General features: G+C 54.4%; 1 protein-coding gene across 1 annotated transcript in view; it reads left to right on the top strand.

Annotated features, from left to right (window-relative positions):
• Window positions 1-19,244, top strand: part of CDH22 (cadherin 22) — a 143,914-nt gene that overhangs the window by 106,719 nt on the left and 17,951 nt on the right. The window contains exons 7-8 of the mRNA XM_070801795.1: window positions 1,441-1,694; window positions 12,536-12,672. Coding sequence (XP_070657896.1) covers window positions 1,441-1,694; window positions 12,536-12,672 — 391 coding nt within the window. The remainder of the gene's footprint in view (window positions 1-1,440; window positions 1,695-12,535; window positions 12,673-19,244) is intronic.

Raw genomic sequence — 19,244 nt, 5'->3', positions numbered from 1 at the left:
GTCTTCACTGTAAGATGAGCCCATTTCACAGATGGGGGAACTGGAGGCCTGGGGAGGCCCAGCATCACAGAGCAGCAGAATCAGGCCCCAAACCCAGCCCGGGGACCCCAGCACAGCATTTGCTCTCATCCCCGGTGATGCCCCTGTAGTAACTCCCCCATCCTCCCTGCCTCTTGCCCCATAACCCCACCCCTTGCCCCATAACCCCACCCCCACCCCGCCTGCTCCAGCAGTGGCGCCTGAGGTGTCTCTGTGGAGTCAGTGCTGGCTTAGGGAGCAGAGCCCCCGCCTGATTGATGACCTGGCTCCAGAGCCCATCACTCATTCCCAGGCCAGGTCCGAGCCTGCCTCCCTGCATCCTGATTTCCCAGGCAACAGGATGGAGGGAGGAGGTAGCCCTTCTTTTCTTTCTCTCTCTCTTTTTTTTTTTCTGTTGGGGAAGGGGGAGTGTGGAGGGGAGGTTCTGAGAGGAAAGGAGGGTCCCTAGACAGAGGACAGTTCTCCAGGAAGGTGGCCCTTGCTGCCCAGATGGCTCCCCCAGCATGTAACAGTGATGCCCATGGTTCCACCACTGCCCTTTCTCTTTGCTCTAAAGGCGTTATCCTTAGGAGGCCAGAGTCCACTCAGCCATGCAGCTTGTGCATCAGAGGGTCACCCACCAGCATTCCCTGATGAGGACCAGGACAGCGTAGCTTTAGCCAGGCCTCTGAGGGAAGCTCTAAGGCCACCCAGCTTATCAGGCTCAACTCACATTAGCAGCTGCCACCAATAATACACCAGGAAGGTCTCATCTCACTCTCCTGCCCGAGGCCCAGAGAGGTTGAACAGATTGCCCGCAGATACACAGCTGGGCAGCCACAGATCCAGTGCCTTTCCTGCAGTGGGGTTAAGGGCTGGAACTTGACAGCCCCACTGCCGGGGATGTGAATCCCACTTCTGCCAGGGACTAACTGCTAAGTGACCTAGGGTAAGTTACAGAGTCTGCTGGGCCTCGATGTCCTCACGTGTCAAACAGGATGATAATAATAATACAAGCCTCTTTGGGACGCTGTAAAATTAGATGAGTCGCTACATTTAGAACACTGGCACACAGTGCTTTGTAAATTAATACATTAAGGCCAGTCTCGTGTGCCGGGTAGCAGGAAGTCTGGGACTCAGTATGTGACCCTGTGTCCCTGAGCAAGACTGTCCCTAGCAGGGCCTGACTTTCTCTACCTGTAACCCGACCGTGTGTCAGTGATGCCATTGTGTCAGTGATGCCATTGAGTCAGTGATGCCTCAGTCAACTGTGACCTTAAGCCAGCCCCACCCTCTCGGGGCCGGCCCCGCCCCCTCGGGGCGAGGCCAGCCCCCGCCAGACTTGGGCTCTGTTCACCTGGAGGTGTGGCGCAGACCCCAGCCCACTCACCGCCCTCTGCTCCCTTCCGCCCACCCCTCCAGCGCCTGGACTTCGAGTCCCAGCCGGTGCACACCGTGGTCCTGGAGGCCCTCAACAAGTTCGTGGACCCCCGCTTCGCTGACCTAGGCACGTTCCGCGACCAGGCGATCGTGCGCGTGGCCGTGATCGACGTGGACGAGCCCCCCGAGTTCCGGCCGCCCTCCGGCCTCCTGGAGGTACAGGAGGACGCGCAGGTGGGCTCCCTGGTCGGCGTGGTGACGGCGCGGGACCCCGACGCCGCCAACCGGCCCGTCCGGTGAGACCCCCGCCCGGGGCCGACGCCTGCTGCCTGCTACCCCGCCAGCGCCTGCGGACAGACGGCGGGCAGAGGGGGTGGGGACGGGACAGGGAGGGGTTGGGGGCGGTGATGGTGAGGGAGGAGGGGAGAGAGCGATGGACGCGGGCCACCGGGAGCCAAAGAGACAAAGGAATCAGATTCTCGAACAGTGGCAGAGAGACGGAACTCAGGATAACGAGAGAGAACCAGGTGTGACAGACACGGCAGTGACCTGGGCTCAGCTTCGGTCCTCCACCAAAAGGAAAAAAAAAAAGATAATTTCATCCTTCCAGCTTTTCAGGTCACAAATGTTGCAAACATCCTCGACTTATGTTTTTCTCTCACACCTCCCTCCAATCCATCAGCAAAGCCTGTCATCTCTGCTTTAAAAACATCTCCAGAACCTGACCACTTCTCACCTCCTCCGCAGCTGCCGCCCTGGTCCAGGCCACCTGTTTCTCTTGCCTGATTACTGCCTGTCTCTGCTTCTGTCATCACCCCTCTTCAATCTAGAATGGGCACAGGAGCCAATTGACTCCTGCCCCACCCTTCTCATGGCCCAAACCTCCCTCCACTGGCCCTCCTCTGCTGAAAGCCCTCCAAAGGCGCCTCTGGGGCTCAGGATAAAAGCCCAGACCCTGTAGGTGTGGCCTGACTGTAACCTCTCAGACCCTGGCTCACCTCCTCCCTGGTTCACTCTGCTCGGCCACGTTGACCTCCTCACAGCTCCAGGGATACACCCAGCCGGCCTCTACCCCAGGGCCTTTGTACCGCCCGATCCCTCTGCCTGGAATGTTCTCCCGCTTAACATCTCCAGGGTTGGTCCTCTCACTTCCTCCAGGACTTTCCTCAAAAGTCACCTTCTCAGTGCAACCTTCCCTGACCACCCTTTTTAAAATGTCAACCCCACCCCAACGTGTCCCCACACTTCATATCCATTTTCTTTCGTCCTTCATCACCATCTAACCTGCTACCCATTTTCCTGATGACTTTGTCCCTCTCCCTAAAAGATAAACTTTAGGAGAATAGGGATGCGTGTGTAAGTTCACCGCTGTATCCTCAGGGCCTCACACTGTCTAGCGCTCAGTGGACATTCCCTGACGCATGGTGAATGAATGAAATGTAAAAACAGAGAAAGAAAAGAGAGAGGCTCCTGGAGATGCAGTGAGACCAACAGTGAGAGGAAGTGACCAGAGAAGGAAAACCAGTGGAAAGAGGGCAGGAGTAACTAAAGGACAGAGGAACCGACCTGACGCTGTAGGAACAGAAAGAGGAGACTTGGAGAGAAAGCCAGTCGCAGAGACAGAGGCAAGGGGGGCGGGGCGCGGGGGGAAGAGGGGCAGCGGCAAGTGCACGGAGGCCATGGGATGCTGTGGTGCTGCTGGTGTCCCTGGAAGGGTTTGCAGTCTGCAGGAGTTGGGGAGTCCCTGACCATGGCCCAAGTTGAAAGGATGTCAGATAGAAAGAAAGTGATCCAGAGGAGGTCAGGGTGGGGTGAATGCCCACTGTTGACTGAATTTAAGCATCTGGAGCTTCCTGTTTATTCCCTGAAACCCCTGTACATAGTGAATGATCCCTGAGCCAAGTGTGTGCCTAGCTCTGTGCCGAGCATTGGAGGAGGGAAAGGAAGTTACTTTAAGGATCTCTGCATTATTCAGCTCCATATGGGTCGCATTCTCACCATCCTTCATGTGAATGGCTCCCTCCGATTTGTCCAGTGCATGGCCTGTGCAACCTTACATGGCAACCCCAAGGTGAGGACACAAAGATGCTTAACTACCTATGGGCTCCCAGACTGGAGGCTACCCTCGGGGGTCTAGAAAGACTTCCTGGAGGAGGCAGGAATTATATTGAGCTGTGTACCTGAGTCTGGTCAGTGTGGCTATGAGGAGAAGGTTATTCCAGGCATAGGCATAGGAAGGCAAGAAGTGGCAGGGGGGTCTGGAGATGAGTAGACTGTGGTGTCTATAGGAGGCTGAGCAATGAGCCAACAAGAGAAGTCTGACAGGGTTCAAAGATAGGCTGAAGGGCTCAGACTCAGTCCAGAGGTCCTGAATGCCTCCTAGGCTGCCTCCACCCTTCCCATGGCCAAAACCGCCCTCCACTGCCTAGGAACTCCTCCACCACCCTTCCATCCCTGCTGACAATAGATACAGTCTTTAAACATCCCCGTCAGCCTCTGGCTCAGCCCCAGACCTTTCCCAGGAGGGCATTATCACCCTTGTTTGGCAGGAAACTGAGACCCAGGGAGGGGAGGAGGTTCCCTGGGCTCACAAGAGTTACCAGGCAGCAGTAGGAGCCTCGTCCTTGCCTCCCAGGTCCAGCGCACCCCTCTGCCTTCTCCCCTCCTCTCCAATATTGCTCTCCCCACTCCCCCCTCAGCCCTCCCCCTCCACCCTCTGTTGACTTCCCTTCCCCCCTGCTTTCATCTGCACTGAAAGGACCAACTTTGAAACCTGCTTCTCACCTCCTTTCATCTCTCTCTGCCGCCCCTTCCCTGGGGCTCCTCAGATGTGGAGGCGGTGAGGAGCTTGAGACAGGTCCAATTTCACACCACAAACATTTACCCAGCTCCTCCTCCTCCTGCCCGGCCTGGAGCCAGGCCCGAGATGGCTCAGCTAAGGACAGAGCTGGGGAGGAGCACCCGGTCTGTAAGGGGACAGATGGCTAGAGAAGGGATCCTCACAGACCACCTGGGCAGCCCAGAGCCTGGCTTATGTTCCAGCTCCCTGAGTTCCAAGGGTCCTGGACTCAGTCAACACCTAGGCGTGTGAGTCATGTCATATCCCGCACTGCTCCAGACAATGGGGAAACAGAGGTGATAAGACCCTGTCCCTCCGCTCAAGGAGTTTGCCTTCTCCTGGGGGGCAGGGGAGGCAGGGGAGGCAGGGAAACGGCCAATAAGTAGTTGAATGTTTGTCGCCACAAGTCAACAGATGGTTAAAAGGGGTCATTGCTGATAAGAGCTATGAAGAAAATAAACAAGGTAATAGAATAAGACCAATTGGGGCCACAGGGGGCTACTCTGGATTAAGTGATCAAGGAGTTGACAAGTGAGTTGACATCAGAATGATCAAGAGAGAGCCAACTAGACAAAGATGTGGCAAAATGCATTCTGGGTAGAAGGAATGAAAGTGAAAGTCACTCCGTCGTGTCTGACTCTTTGCGACCCCATGGACAATTCTCCAGGCCAGAATACTGGAGTGGGTATAGCCTTTCCCTGCTCCAGGGGATCATCCCAACCCAGGGATCAAACCCAGGTCTCCTGCATTGCAGGCGGATTCTTTACCAGCTAGGCCATAAGGGAAGCCCAAGGACACTGGAGTGGGTAGCCTATCCCTCCTCCAGCGGATCTTCCCAACCCAGGAATTGAACCAGGATCTCCTGCATTGCAGGTGGATTCTTTACCAACTGAGCTATCAGGGGTAGAAGGAATAGCAAGTGCAAAGGTCCTGAGGCAGGAACAGGCTTAGTGTGTTCCTGGAAATGAAGTGATATCCTAGGCGAGTCTGCCTAGGATGGTGGTACCTGGGAAATCCAGAGATGCAGATGTAGAGAGTGACTTTTCTGAGTCGCTGTACTGCAGAGTAATCTGCAGGAAGATGCCTCACACTGTGGCGTTTGGCCCTCAGCTTGTAGTTTACTCATTTTACAGATGAAGAGACTGAGGGTCAGAGAGGAGAAGTGACCCTCCCAATGTCACTCAGCCTGAAGGGGGAAGGAATGGGATTTAACCTGTGATTGTCTGATTCTTGAGTCCAACCTTCTGCCACTTCACCCCTGCTTCTGATTATCTTAGGGCTTCCCTCAGAGCTCAGTTGGTAAAGAATCTGCCTGCAGTGCAGGAGACCCGGGTTCAATCCCTGGGTCAAGAAGATCCCCTGGAGAAGGAAATGGCAACCCACTCCAGTATCCTTGCCTGGAGAATCCCAAGGACAGAGGAGCCTGGTGGGCTGCAGTCCATGGGGTTGCAAAGAGTTGGGCACAGCTGAGTGACTAACACTTCTTCTTTCTGATTCTCTTTGTAGTTTGAACAGCTTCCAACTTTATGCAGTGCCCTCCCCTCTGCGTGAGACACAGAGAGTCAGACGAGGGCAAGGGGAAGGCTGGGGCCCCATGTGAGTGAATCGAGTGACAGATCTAAGTCTCAGTGGGCTGAGCAGGGGCTTGGACTCAGGAGCTCCAAGGAGGGGCGCATTCTCTGGGCACCAAGAAGGGATGGAGCAAGGATAAAGAGGATGGGGCTGGAGTGGAAGGGCAGCATCCAGGGTGGAGGGGCTCTGAGGACCTGGTGGCAGGAACAGAATCAGGGAGCCAGGAGGTCAAGTTCAGGAGCAGTGAGGTCAGCTGAATGAGCTCATGGGAGGGGGGTTGGGGCCAGAGAGGAGGTCAGGGTGGGGGCACTTGGGGACAAGCTGAGAAGGACCTTGAATGTCAGGTGAAGGTGTGGGACTTTATCCTTAGGCAGTGAGAAGTCTTGGAAGGCTTTGAAGAGAAAGAGGAGAGGGCTCAGATGGGCCCATCTCTGGATCAGGCAGCCTTGCAGACAGACTGGCTATTTATCAGCCCATCCCCAGCCCTACCAGCCCCAGCCCCCTTGTGAGTCTCCCTTGAGTGTCAAAAACAGGAAAGCCCACGCTGGACCAGAGAGAGAGTGAACACTTCATTTCCTCCCAGCATTCCACAATGGGGTGCAACAGAAAGCATATGGGTTTTCAGTTCAGTTCAGTCGCTCAGTCATGTCTGACTCTTTGCGACCCCATGAATCGCAGAACGTCAGGCCTCCCTGTCCATCACCAACTCCCAGAGTTCACTCAAACTCACGTCCATCAAGTCGGTGATACCATCCAACCATCTCATCCTCTGTCGTCCCCTTCTCCTCCTGCCCCCAATCCCTCCCAGCATCAGGGTCTTTTCCAATGAGTCAACTCTTCACATGAGGTGGCCAAAGTACTGGAGTTTCAGCTTCAGCATCAGTCCTTCCAATGAATACCCAGGACTGATCTCCTTTAGGATGGACTGGTTGGACCTCCTTGTAGTCCAAGGGACTCTCAAGAGTCTTCTCCAACACCACAGTTCAAAAGCATCAATTCTTTGGTGCTCAGCTTTCTTCACAGTCCAACTCTCACATCCATATATGACCACTGGAAAAACCATAACCTTGACTAGACGGACCTTTGTTGGCAAAGTAATCTCTCTGCTTTTCAATATGTTATCTAGCTTAGTCATAACTTTCCTTCCAAGGAATAAGTGTCTTTTAATTTCATGGCTGCAATCACCATCTGCAGTGATTTTGGAGCCCGAAAAAATAAAATCTGCCACTGTTTCCACTGTTTCCCCATCTATTTCCCATGAAGTGATGGGACCAGATGCCATGATCTTCGTTTTCTGAATGTTGAGCTTTAAGCCAACTTTTTCACTCTCCTCTTTCACTTTCATCACGAGGCTTTTTCGTTCCTCTTCACTTTCTGCCATAAGAGTGGTATCATCTGCATATCTGAGGTTATTGATATTTCTCCTGGCAATCTTGATTCCAGCTTGTGCTTCTTCCAGCCCAGTGTTTCTCATGATGTACTCTGCGTATAAGTTAAATAAGCAGGGTGACAATATACAGCCTTGACGTACTCTTTTTAGAGTCAGAGAAAACCTGGAATGAATCCTAGCTCAGTTGCAGAATTATGGGAAAATCACTGCACCTACTCCAACCCTCAGTTTTCCCATCTTCAAAATGGGTGTCATGGTAGTTCCTGCCTCATTCATTTATTCAGAAAAAAAGTACTAAATGTCTACTATGGACCAGGTTCTGTGATCAGTGGTCCCAGGGTTGGAGGAAGGATTAAGTGTTTGGAACATAGTAGGTCCTCAGGAAATGGACCTTACCATTTTTCTCGGTGGTCTGGACACCCAGTACTCCCCTTCATTCTGCAACCAGTACTAACCCCATACAGATTTCTAGGCATTGTGTGTGGGCTTTGAGGGTGTGCTTTAAAAGGGGTGGGGGAGGGGAAAGAGTAAAAAGGCAGGATGGAGTGAGCAGAGAGGAATCCCCAGGTCAGAGGAGCAGCCCCTTTTGCTTGTGAAGAGTCTCCCCCACTAGGAGCTCAGGCAGGGACTGCATCATTTAGCCTGCTGCGTGTGCACGTGTGTGTACACGAGCCTGGATACAGGAGCACCGGGCAGCCTGGACACGCATGAGTCTGCACACTTTCATATTTATCATGCCAGCGTGAGCTATATATGCACATATTTAAGTGGCGAAAACCCACATGGGCCCTCAAGCCAGTAAGGCGCACCCTGGCCACTTCTCTCACCCTGACCTTGACAACAGCAGGGTTTTGTGCTGTTCCCAGGGTGTGGGGGCACCCGTAGGTGCAGTGGGCTGGCCCTGAGGCGGCTGCTCTTAGTTAGACGTGGGACTCTGCACAGACACACGTGGCTTGGGAATCTGGCTTTGCCACCCGTCAGCCCGTCTGCCCCAGGGCAAGGCGCCTGGCTTCTCTGAGCCTCAGTTTCCCCATGTGTAAAATGGCAGCGGCAGTGATGACAGTTATCTGCAAGGCTGGGAGGGGCTCCTGCATGTGCAGCCCTTACACCAGCCTGGCACAGAGTCTTGCTGAGCAAATAAAAATGAGCTAATCCATACGTCATGTGGCAGGGGCCCAGTGCTGTTAAAAGTGTTTTATTAGTGTTTTATTGGTAGTACTTGTCTAATCCTCACAACCACTCTGAGGTAGGTGTTATTATTAGCACCATTTTTAAGAGGGAACCAAAGACCAGAGAGCTTAAGTGACTGACTCAAGGTCACAGAGCTAGGTTTCAAACCTCGGCAGATGGCCACCAGATCCCACTCCTGACCACAATTCCCAGGCTTTCTTTGCACTTGTGCACACACACACTAGCGGACACAAACCTACACTCTCACTGCACTCTTCCACTCACACCTGCTCCTGTTCCCCTTCCTGCCCTCCAGGTCCTGGCTGACCAAATGAGAACTGAGATTTGAGCAGAACCTTCTAGACCACAGATGCCTCCTGTCCTTCTCAGACCCTGGCAACGCTCCCACATCCATGCATGGCACCTCCCAGCCCCAGGCCCGCAGACCACACGCTGGGTTTGGGGGGGTCCTGTGTCCCCCTTACCAGACACTTCTGAATCGTCATTAGAATAACAATAGTGCTCACTCATAGATTCATTTTCCTGGAACCCAACTAGGCACCTGTCCCCAGCTAGGCACATAATCCTCCCAACCACTTGCAAAATAGGAGTTAAATCACTTTTCCATTTTCCTTAAAATTAAGGCTCAAAGATGAAGTGGCTTGCCTTGGGTCATTGTGCATCCTGCTCCAAGTCTGAGCGCCTAACTCTTGTACCTTCCAGCCGTAACACATCACCACACACACGCACTGACCACCTGCAACACAGACCAGACACACAACTCGAGTGCCGCTGAGGGAGGGCTTCAAGCCTCCCCCGCTGCCCCCCACGTGTGCCAGGCCACGCTCCTTGCCACGTGCCGTGCCCTGCACCCATCTCTCTCTCTCGCTCGCTGGCTCCCTGAGCTGGAACAAAGCCACCTGGGCCAGGCAGCCACACAGACCTGCAGCCCCAAGTCTTTAGCTGGTTGATGGCGGCTCCCCACGCCCCCCTCCCTTCCCATGGCCTTGAGAACAGCTGCCTCCACTTAGAATCCATCCCCCTCTTCCCCTCCAGGAAGAAACAAAAGAGTAACTGGGAGGAAAGAGAAGAGAGGACAGGTCTGAGCAGAGGGAGGAGGAGACAGAAGAAGGCAGTGGGCATCCTCCCGTCAGCCCTGCCTCATGCCCAGCCCCGACCAGGCGATCAGGGGCCCCTGTTGCCTCTTGGACTCACTTCTACCTGTAAAATCAGGAGGAGGTCTCCGTGGTTCCTTCCAGCTGAGCCGACACTACTCAAGAGTCTGGGTCCACCTCCTTTGGACCCAAACATCCAGCAGTTCAGGCTTGAGTCCATGGTGACCCAAGACTCCATGCACTGCTGCTTCACATGGTTCAATGCACTAGAAAGAACTCTGGGTATAGAGTCCCAAATTGGGGTACAAATTCAAGTTCTCTGACAGTCCCTGTGCAACCTTAGGCAGGGTTACACTAGCCCATGTGGCACATTTCATAAATAAGGAAAAGGTCCTCCTTTGAGAAGATGCTTCCTGAGCTAGCACTTGTGGCTGGGCAAGAACACCACCAGCCGGTCTTCATCCCCTCTTCCCCTCTTCAGCCTATTAACTTTGCGCAGGACACAGCCTGCACAACCATACTTGGCAGCGCTAAGCTTGGGAAGCTGCCTATCTCGTCTTCATCTGCAAAATGGGTTGACCACACATCAGCCTCACAAGATGCCAGGCAGGGCGGGGCCTCATCTGTCTCATTTACCATTTTACCCCCAGAGCTTAGCACAGAGTGGGCTTCCCCTGTGGCTCAGATGGTATATAAGAATCCACTTGCAATACAGGAGACCCCAGTTCGATTCCTGTGTCGGGAAGATCCACTGGAGAACTATCCACTCCAGTATTCTTAGGCTTCCCTGGTGGCTCAGCTGGTAAAGAATCCGCTCACAATGCGGGAGACTTGGGTTTGATCCCTGGATTAGGAAGATCCCCTGGAGAAGGGGAAAGGCTACCCACTCCAGTATTCTGGCCTGGAGAATTCCATGGACTGTATAGTCCACGAGGTCGCAAAGAGTCGGACATGACGGAGCGACTTTCACTTTAGCACAGAGCAGCGTGGAGAAGGCATTCAACTAATGTTTAGGCATAAAGGAACGAAGGGAGGGATGGCTGGCGGAAAAGCAAGCCTACAGACTGTTAAGTGCTGTTCTGATGGGAGGAATTGTCATCTTGGATCTGACTCACACACTTTCACCCAGGTCAGGAGGACCCAGGCTGATCAGGGCCAAAGAGGATGTGGGCTTAGCAACTCAGCGAGAGGAGGCGGCATTAAACTAGGGATTCAGGGGACCTTCCTGGTGGTGCCGTTGTTAAGACTCTTTGCTTCCAATGCAGGGGATGTGGGTTTAATCCCTGGTCAAGGAACTAAGATCCCACATACTGTGTGGCATGGCTGAAAAAGAAAAAAACCTAGGGCCTCAGGAGACTAGCTGGAATGCCCTCTACACCCTCATGCCCAGCCCTTCGCAGTCTGCCACAAGCTTCCGCCTCCACTACAGCAGTGACTATGAAAACAGCAAGGGCTGTCACTTTTGCCCAGTTCCATGGATTACTTCCTCTAACCCACACCAGTGAGGTATGAATCACCCTATTTTGCAGACAAGTAAACAGAGGCCAATGAGGTCCAGTGCCTAGCCCAAGGTCACCCAGGTGGATAAGAAGCAGAGGATTCAAAGCCAGCTCCAACTGCTCCCAGAGCTCCACAGTCCCACTGGGTACTACTGTGCTTAGCAGTGTGCGAGTCCTGGTGACCCCATGGACTGTAGCCCTCCAGGCTGCTCTGTCCAAGGGATTTTTCCAGACAAGAATACTGGAGTGCGTTGCCATTTTCTCCTCCAGGGGATCTTCCCCACCTGGGGATCAAACCCATGTCTCTTGCATCTCCTGCATTGGTAGACATGTTCTTTACCACCGGCTACTTGGGAAGCCCCTCCCACATGCACTGGATATCATTATCCCCATTCAACAGATGAGGAAACTGAGGCCTGGAGCGGTTTGGTAATGCAGCCAAGGCCCACTGAAGGGTCATCTCAGGGCTTCAAGTTTCAGTGCGGGTAGGGAAGGGGGTGTTTTGGTGTCGTCCTCTCCGTGGTCCTCAGTGTCCCGGTTCTGGCTCCGGAAGATGCGGGAAGGGCTTGTTTCCTCCAGCTGGAGGAACGGGAGGGGTGCCCCGCCCCACCAGGCTCCATTGTCCCCGCTGCACAAAGAGCCCTTGCTTGGCATTCGGGGGCCTTTGTAGGCCGCGCAGCCTGCGGCGCCCCCGCCCGCGTTATCAGCCTGGGGAAGCGGCGGACAGAGCTGGCGGGGCCTCTCTGGGCCGCCGCCGCCCGAGACATGTGTTGGACACGGGCCTTTCAGGCCTGGAGCCGCTGCACAAAGGCCCGGGAAGGAGGCGGAACAAAGGGCTTTTTCACGCGGCAACTGAAAAGCCGCAGATTAGCACTGGCGCGCTGCGCTGGCGGGGAGGGGCCGGCGGCCAGACCTCAGACCCCTTCCTGGCTCAGCCCGCATCCCAGGTCTGGAGCCTCGGAAGAGCCTCGGAGCGGCACAGCCAACTCCCTCCCTCCTGCTCAAAATCCCTCTAGGCTCCCCAGGACCCCCAACGCCCCGAATTCTGCACTCTGCTTGTTTTCAAGCCTCCTCCTCCGCACTTCCCAGTTCTGGCCGTTTCTGCACCTTTTGCAGAATGATTCTCACTTTGCAGTTTCTGTTCCCCATGCCTGGAATGCCATCCTGTCCCTTTCTCAAGACCAGTTCCAGGGTCACCTCTTATGGAAAGATAAGAATCAAATAGCCCGTGAATGCTAACTCTGTGCTGGGCACTATGCCTTCTTCCCGCCCTCACAACGACCGTGAGATGCAAATTATTAGCCCGGTTACCCAGCTGAGGAAGCTGAGGCTCAGAAAGGTTGAACCTTGCCCATGGTCACACGTCAGGAGCCCAGTGCAGCTGAGATGCAAACTCAGATCCATTTTCAATCCTCCTCTGTCGGAAAGGGTCTCTCTGCTTCCTGTGTCTCCCAGGCAGGTGTTTCCTCTTTAGGGGAAGGGTGGAGGGACATGGGCACTGGCTCCATCGGCGCCAGGACACCTTCAATCAGCCCTGACCTGCCCCTCTTAGGTACGCCATCGACCGCGACTCAGATTTGGACCAGGTCTTTGATATCGATGCGGACACGGGTGCCATCGTCACCGGCAAGGGGCTGGACCGAGAGACGGCCGGCTGGCACAACATCACAGTGCTGGCCATGGAGGCGGGTGAGCCAGGGGGCGGGGCGAATATGGAAGGGAGGGGCGATGGCCAAAGGGTGGGGCTGTGGGCGGGGCAAAGCCCAGGGAGGACGGGCCGAAGGCTGGGGGCAGGGCAAAAAGAGACGGCAGAGCTGAGGTGGGGGCGTGGTAGGCAAAGGCTGACCCACAGGATCACAGATGTGGGAAGGATCCCAAGCCAAAAAGGCAGGGCCCAGGCTTGAGTTTGACTTTGTTCCTTCAGCTTTTATTGAGCACCTACTATACACCAGTCCTTTTTACAGAGTTTGGAGATATAGCCCCTAACAAGGTTAAAAAAAACTCCTGTCTGCATGGGCTAGAGCTAGACCCTCAGGAAACTTCGAGAAAGGGTGTTCGCATGTCAGCTAAGTGCTAACAAGAAACTGGAAAAGAAGAAAGCAGAGGAAAGGGATTGGGGGGGAATTGTTTCTCTTAGGGTAGGCCTCTCTGCGAAGGAGACTTTTCAAAAGAGAGCTCGATAAAGTGAGGGAGTCATGCTGCCACTGGAGGGAAGAGAGTTCCGAGGAGAGAGGACAGCCAGTGCAAAGGCCCTGAGGTCATAGTTGGAGAAATAGCAGGAGGCCAGTGTGGTTGGCGAGGGGCAGAGTGTCTACCCTGCAATGGGTCTTTGGACTTGACTCCAGATGAGCCGGGAGTCATTGAGGGTTTGAGCAGAGGAGGGAGGTTGCCCGACATGATACCTACGGCTGCTGCATTGAAAATAGGTTGTTTGGGGGCTGCAGGGTGGGGATGGGGGGAGGTGGGGGAGGGAAAGGAGCAGGGGCTCAACTAGAATTTACATGCAACAGGGCCCTTAGATGAGATAGTGGCCTGGCCCAGGGGGATAGCCATGGAAATGGTGAGAAGTGGTAGCTTTTGAAGGCAGGCTGAAAATAGAGCCCCCTGGACCTGCTGATGGGGTGAGATGGAGGAAAGAGATGGAGGGGTCAAGAATGACTCCAAGGTGATTGGCCTGTGTCGAAGAGTGTGTGTGTGTGTGTGTGTGTGTGTGTGTGTGCACACGTGCTCGCATGTCACAGGCAGTGTGGTGCAGCTGGGGAGGCGTGTGAGCTGAGAAAGAAAGAGGAGGCCCTGGGACATGGAGTCTAGACAAGTCAGGCCATGGAGGTGAGAGGCTAAGAGCATGGGGGTTCATGGCACGCCTGGAGTGGGGAAAGGGCAGTTCAGCAGGCCTCCTGCTCAACCAGAGCAACGCTGCCAGAGCCCATGCTAGACCGGCTCCGCAAGCTCCCCTCCCTGTCAGCTCTCCAGATCTCAGCAGCCAGCAGAGCCTCCAGTAACCGATGATGACAGCAGGAATACTCAGAGTCTCAACCTTGGTGGGAGTGGGCGCCATTCAGACTCCCCTCTGCAGAGCTGGGCCCCAAGGCCCTCCTGTGCCTTCGAGCCCTCCTGGCGGCTCTCCTCCTCCGCCTTCCCTGGCTGGTGCCTCCCATTTCCCTGGCCCCACCAGCCCATTCCAGCCGAGGAAGTCCCTAGGCTGAAGTTCCCTTCGTCTCTTTCAACTTCGGTTTAAAAGAAAATACAAAGCTGGCTCAAACCTCAGTGCCTGCTGCTCCCGAGCCTTTGAATCCACTTCTCCACCGCATGAAAGGGAGATAACAAAGGTGGCTGGAGAAGAAGTGGCGGCTGGACTGGTGGGCAGACAGCTCCCCATCCTCACCTCCCTGAACCTGCTTCCTGAGCAGCCAGGGGGCCTGGCCGGGCTGCTGGGCAGAGACACCCCCTCTCCCTACCCACAGAGCATCTCCCCACCAGCTGTCACACCACCCGATGGCCCACCACTAGCTGGTCCCTTCTCGGGTTAAGCGTTGTGCTTCTGCCCTGTGAATCTCTTCCAGAAGCAGCAAGAGAAGCATACAGAATCGCTAATGCTACCATTTCACAGAGAGAGTGTGTCAGGGGCCTCTCCCCAGCAGAGATTTTTTTTACAGTGTTTACCTAATAGACACTGAGCTTGATCCTTTTTAGCACGTACTTCTATTGAATGATCAGCACCCATTTTATTGATGGGAAAATTGAGGCTCAGACTATTAAGAGCTTTGCCCAAGGATGTGCAGTGGCAGAGCCAGGATTGGGGGCCAAGTCTTCCTGGTTTCTTCCACAGCTTTGCTCCACAGCCTTCCTTTTCCTGGTACTCTGTTCTCGGGGCCCCACCCCTATTGACCCCACACCATCCCAGTAACTGAGCATGGGGAAGGAAAGGACTGGGCTAGCGACCCCTCCCCTCGGAGCTGCAATTCACAACTCCTGCCCAAGTCTCACCGGGGATATTGATGGATGAGAAAATGAGTGGTTCCCACTTCACGGTGCTGGTGGGAGGATTAAATAGGATAGAAAGAACTTAGCCCAGTACTTAGTGCTCAGTTAATGATATCTATCGATCTGGACTCGGTGCACTTGCCTGAAGCACTCACTCTGTGCCAGGCGCTTTACAGTGCTGTGTTCACGGAAGCTCCCCACCTATCAGATGTCACCCCCAACGTATGGATGAGGAAACTAAGACTCGGGGAGGTGAAGTCATTTGTCCAAATTCCCGGCCCCAGCCAGTCTGACTGCATGGCCCGGCGTTCACCCAGCTGCCCCCGAGTCATATGTCTTTGGTGCCAGGCATGAAGCCAGGAGCGGCACCAGCGATCCACCCACTCCAGCTTCTTGCCCTCTCCGTGAGACGAGGACAAATTGTTATCCCCACTTTGCAGACTGGGAAGTAGAGGCTCAGGAAGGAACTGCAATGGCCCCAAAGTCACAAAGCCAGTCCCTGGGGGCTGGGGGTGGGCAGGGCTCCCACAGCCAGGCCAGAGCCTCAAGGACAATGCCCTGGGGTCTCCCCCTCCAACCCTGGTGCCCTTCTGCCAAAGCATCTATTTGGCTTCTCAAAAACAGGGAACCACGGCGGGGGTCCAGTGGCGGGGTCATGGTGCCCCACCTGCTCCGGGTGCAGCAAACGCGAGGTGACAAGAATCAGAGGGGAAGGAAATATTTACACACAGCAGCGGAGCCTTGTGAGCACCTCGGAGAACGAGAACGCGGCACTGAGGCACAGCCGCAGCCTGTCAGACCAGATTACCTCAAAGACTCCCTGGCCACTTAGTATGCGGGCTCCCCTCTCCCCCGAACTTCTGAGTCATCCATTCTGCCCATGCAGACGCTCCTTCCACTGACATTATCTTTAACGTTTTGTAATCATGAAATATTAATGACCGATATTGAATTTAAAGTACAATTTGTGTCTGAATCCTTCAGTGGAAAAAAGGGCAGTTGTAAAGGGACAGTCTTCAAAGAGACAGAGGGGTGGCGGGCAGGCTGGCGAAGCCGGCACTGGGGTAGAGGGGGGCGGTGTGCCAGGGGGCTGCAACCGGCCCCCTCTTCCAGGCCCTAAACTGGTCTGGAGGGGTGGTCTCTGGCTGGACAGCAAAGAGTTAACTAGATTAGCCAGAGCTTCCCCATATGGGTCACCCCAGGCCAAGTCCTGATTTCACAGGCCCCTGATTTTTCCTTTCTATCACAGAGCAAGCTTTACGATTTAGATATGCATTTGTGTGCCGACTTTGTTGATCTCTCGTCTCCTGGGAAAAGGACCTTCCATGAAGGCAGGGTCTCTTCCATATCTGTAGCATTCACACTGGGCCTGGCGCTTAGTAGGTGTGTACAAGTATTAGGGTGGCCAAAAAAGTCATTCGGGATTTTCCGTAACGTCATATAGAAAATCCCAAACAACCCTTTTGGCCAACTCAGTATTTCCTGAATGGATGGTAAATGGTCTTGCCCACCCAGTTAGGAAGGCAGGGCAGCATGATAAAGAAACGCTGCTTCTAGCGGTCCGAATCCCAGCTGAGAGTATGGATAGTCATTTCCCCTCTTCTTGCCTTGATTTTCTCACCTATGAAATGGCACCCTATTGGACAGCTATGAGGGTCATAACTGTTACTGTTGACTATTAATCATGTGCGCTCAGTCGCTCAGTCGTGTCCAACTCTTTGCAACCCTATGGACTGTAACCTGCCACGCTCCTCTGTCCATGGAATTCTCCAGGCAATAATACTGGAGTGGGTTGCCAAGCCCTCCTCCAGGGTTTCTTCCCAACCCAGGGATCGAACCTGTCTCTCATGTGTCTCCGGCATTGCAGGCAGATTCTTTACTCACTGAGCCACCTCAGTTCATAACTATTCATCATAGTGGCTTCTATTTATTTGAAACTCACAATATGCCAGATATTGTGCTGAATGCTTTATATAAAGTGTCTACTGGGGACCTCTTCTCACCCACCAGGCCTGGTCACTGGAATCTGGGGGTAGAGTCTTGGCCTCTGACCTCGGGATGCTTGGCCCTGCTCTGGACAGCACAGGGTAGAGGGGATGGGGCGGTGGGCTCTCAGGAGGTGCAGGCAGGGGAAGAAGGAAAGAAAGCTTTCCCAGAGAAGGGGACGTCTGAGTTGGGTTTCAAAGGTTAAGGAGAGTGGGGTTGGGAGCTCCCAGGAGAAAGATGCCTGTGTGCCAAGGCCTGGAGGTTTGGCCGGCAGGAAGACCACTGTCCATTCTGAGAAACGGGATGTGGCTAGAGGCTGGGCCAGAGGGTGGCTGGAGCAGGTGAGACGAGCTGAGTGTGCAGAAGCTCACTGGGGGCCTCTACAGGAAGGGCCTCGGATGTCCTGTGAGCAGCCGGACATCTCCTGGAGACGACAGGGAGCCAGAGCGGGTCTTCAGGTAGAAGAGGGAGATGGCCAGATGTGCAGTCCCCTGTGGCCACTTGGGTTCGTGGGGGAAGGCGGACGGGAGAGGGGCAGCCTGGAGCGGGGAACAGATGGGAGGCTATCAGGAAGACTCAGCTGAGACATGTGCTAAGAGTGGAGGGCAGGGCGAGGGAGGGAAGGAGGAAGTGCTGGGGAGGCTGGCTGTAGTGGTCTGGGGGAGAGGCTTGGCACAGCCCTGCATGGAAGGGGTTGCTTCAGAAGGTAGTGAGCTCCCCATCACCAGAGGTGTGTAAATCAAGCCTGGGTTCCACTTGGACCGGGTAACTCCCAGGATCCTGAGCCACCTAGGTACTTAACTGATCCCACCAGGAACAAAGATTTTTGTGAGGTCCATGGAGTCTTTGTAGGAAAGCCCAGAGTATTAGGACCAGCTCAGCCCTAGGAAGGAGAACTTCCTGCCACCCACCCCCGATTCCAGGGCCCTTATTTTACCCAGAAGTCCTCCTCTACCGTTTGGTGGATGAAACATCCCCATCTCAACAAGGTCAAACTTCCAATCTCCATGTGGAAGCCAAACAGATAATCAAAAAGCAGAGAAGGCGCCCTAACCTCGTGCTCCCACTGGAGGTGAGTGGGGACCGGGCAGGGAGTGCAAGGCATACTCCCCTGACAGCTCTGACACCCCTTCCCTGAAGCACCCCCGCCTGCTCACCCAGTCCCCCCACCCCTCGCCATCCTGCCTGCTTGTCTTGGCCAGCTCGTAATTGGGATGATAAATCTTCCTGCCCAGCTGGCCAGCGCTAATCAGAGCCTAGTGTTTGGATGCAATTTAATTCCCTCGGGAGGTGGCAGGGCGGTGGGGCAGGGAGCTGAGGGACTGTGGAGCAGAGGGTCTGGGCTACCCTTGCTCCACTGCAGGTGAGGGAGAAGGAGGTACCTTCCAGCAGCCCCCCACCTCTGTGGCCCCCTCCCTCCGCCCTCTCCCCACTTCTCACTCTCCTTCCCATGCCCACTCTTGTGTCCTCACTTCTGTCTCTCTCCCTGGCTTCTCTTTTTCTGTGACAACCAAGGAGAACCTCAGAGTCCAGCTCCATTTGTTTTACCGATGGGAAAACCTTGGTCCAGGGAGAGAGACAGGAACAGGGTCGGAAAACTAGACTGCTCCCTCGGTGATGTGATTCAGGGGCGGCTGTGGCCCCCACAGAATTTGTCCCTCCAGAGGTCTCGGTATCTCCCTGTCACTCTGCAGCCCCCCAGCATGGTTAGAGGTGCCACAGACAGTGAAACCCATTCATTTGACAAATCTTTATTAAGCACCTACTGTGTGCCATGCAGAGAGGGGCTGGGGAGACAGCAGCAAACACAAGAGACCAAAAATCTGCTTGCTTTCTAGTGGGGGAGATAGATGATGGGTGAGTTTAAGTAAAAATATAGACAGAGGATGAGACAGTTAGATAGCATCACTGACTCAATGGACATGAGTTTGAGCAAACTTGGAGACAGTGAAGGACAGTGAAGCCTGGCAGGCTACAGTCCATGGGGTCGCAAAGAGTCAAACAAAACTTAGCAACTGAACAGCAACAACAACAAAAATACAGGGATGTTGGATAAACACGCAGAGAGAGAGCAGTGAATGGGGTATCTGGTGGAATTGCAAGGAGCAAGGTAAAATAAAGTCATCAGGGGAAGTCTCGCTGAGAAGACATCTGGGCAAATATCTGAAGGAGGGCAAAGAGGAAACTTGGATCAGAGGAAAAAGGAGAGTGGGGCGAGGGACAAGGCCAGGGAGGAAGATCACACAGGCTTTATGGGTATGTAGGTCTTGGACATATAGTCTGATTGCCCA

The sequence above is a fragment of the Bos indicus genome, chromosome 13, assembly GCF_029378745.1.
Source record: "Bos indicus isolate NIAB-ARS_2022 breed Sahiwal x Tharparkar chromosome 13, NIAB-ARS_B.indTharparkar_mat_pri_1.0, whole genome shotgun sequence".
In the NCBI taxonomy this organism is placed as follows: Eukaryota; Metazoa; Chordata; class Mammalia; order Artiodactyla; family Bovidae; genus Bos; species Bos indicus.
This window is presented reverse-complemented; position numbering and strand designations above follow the sequence as displayed.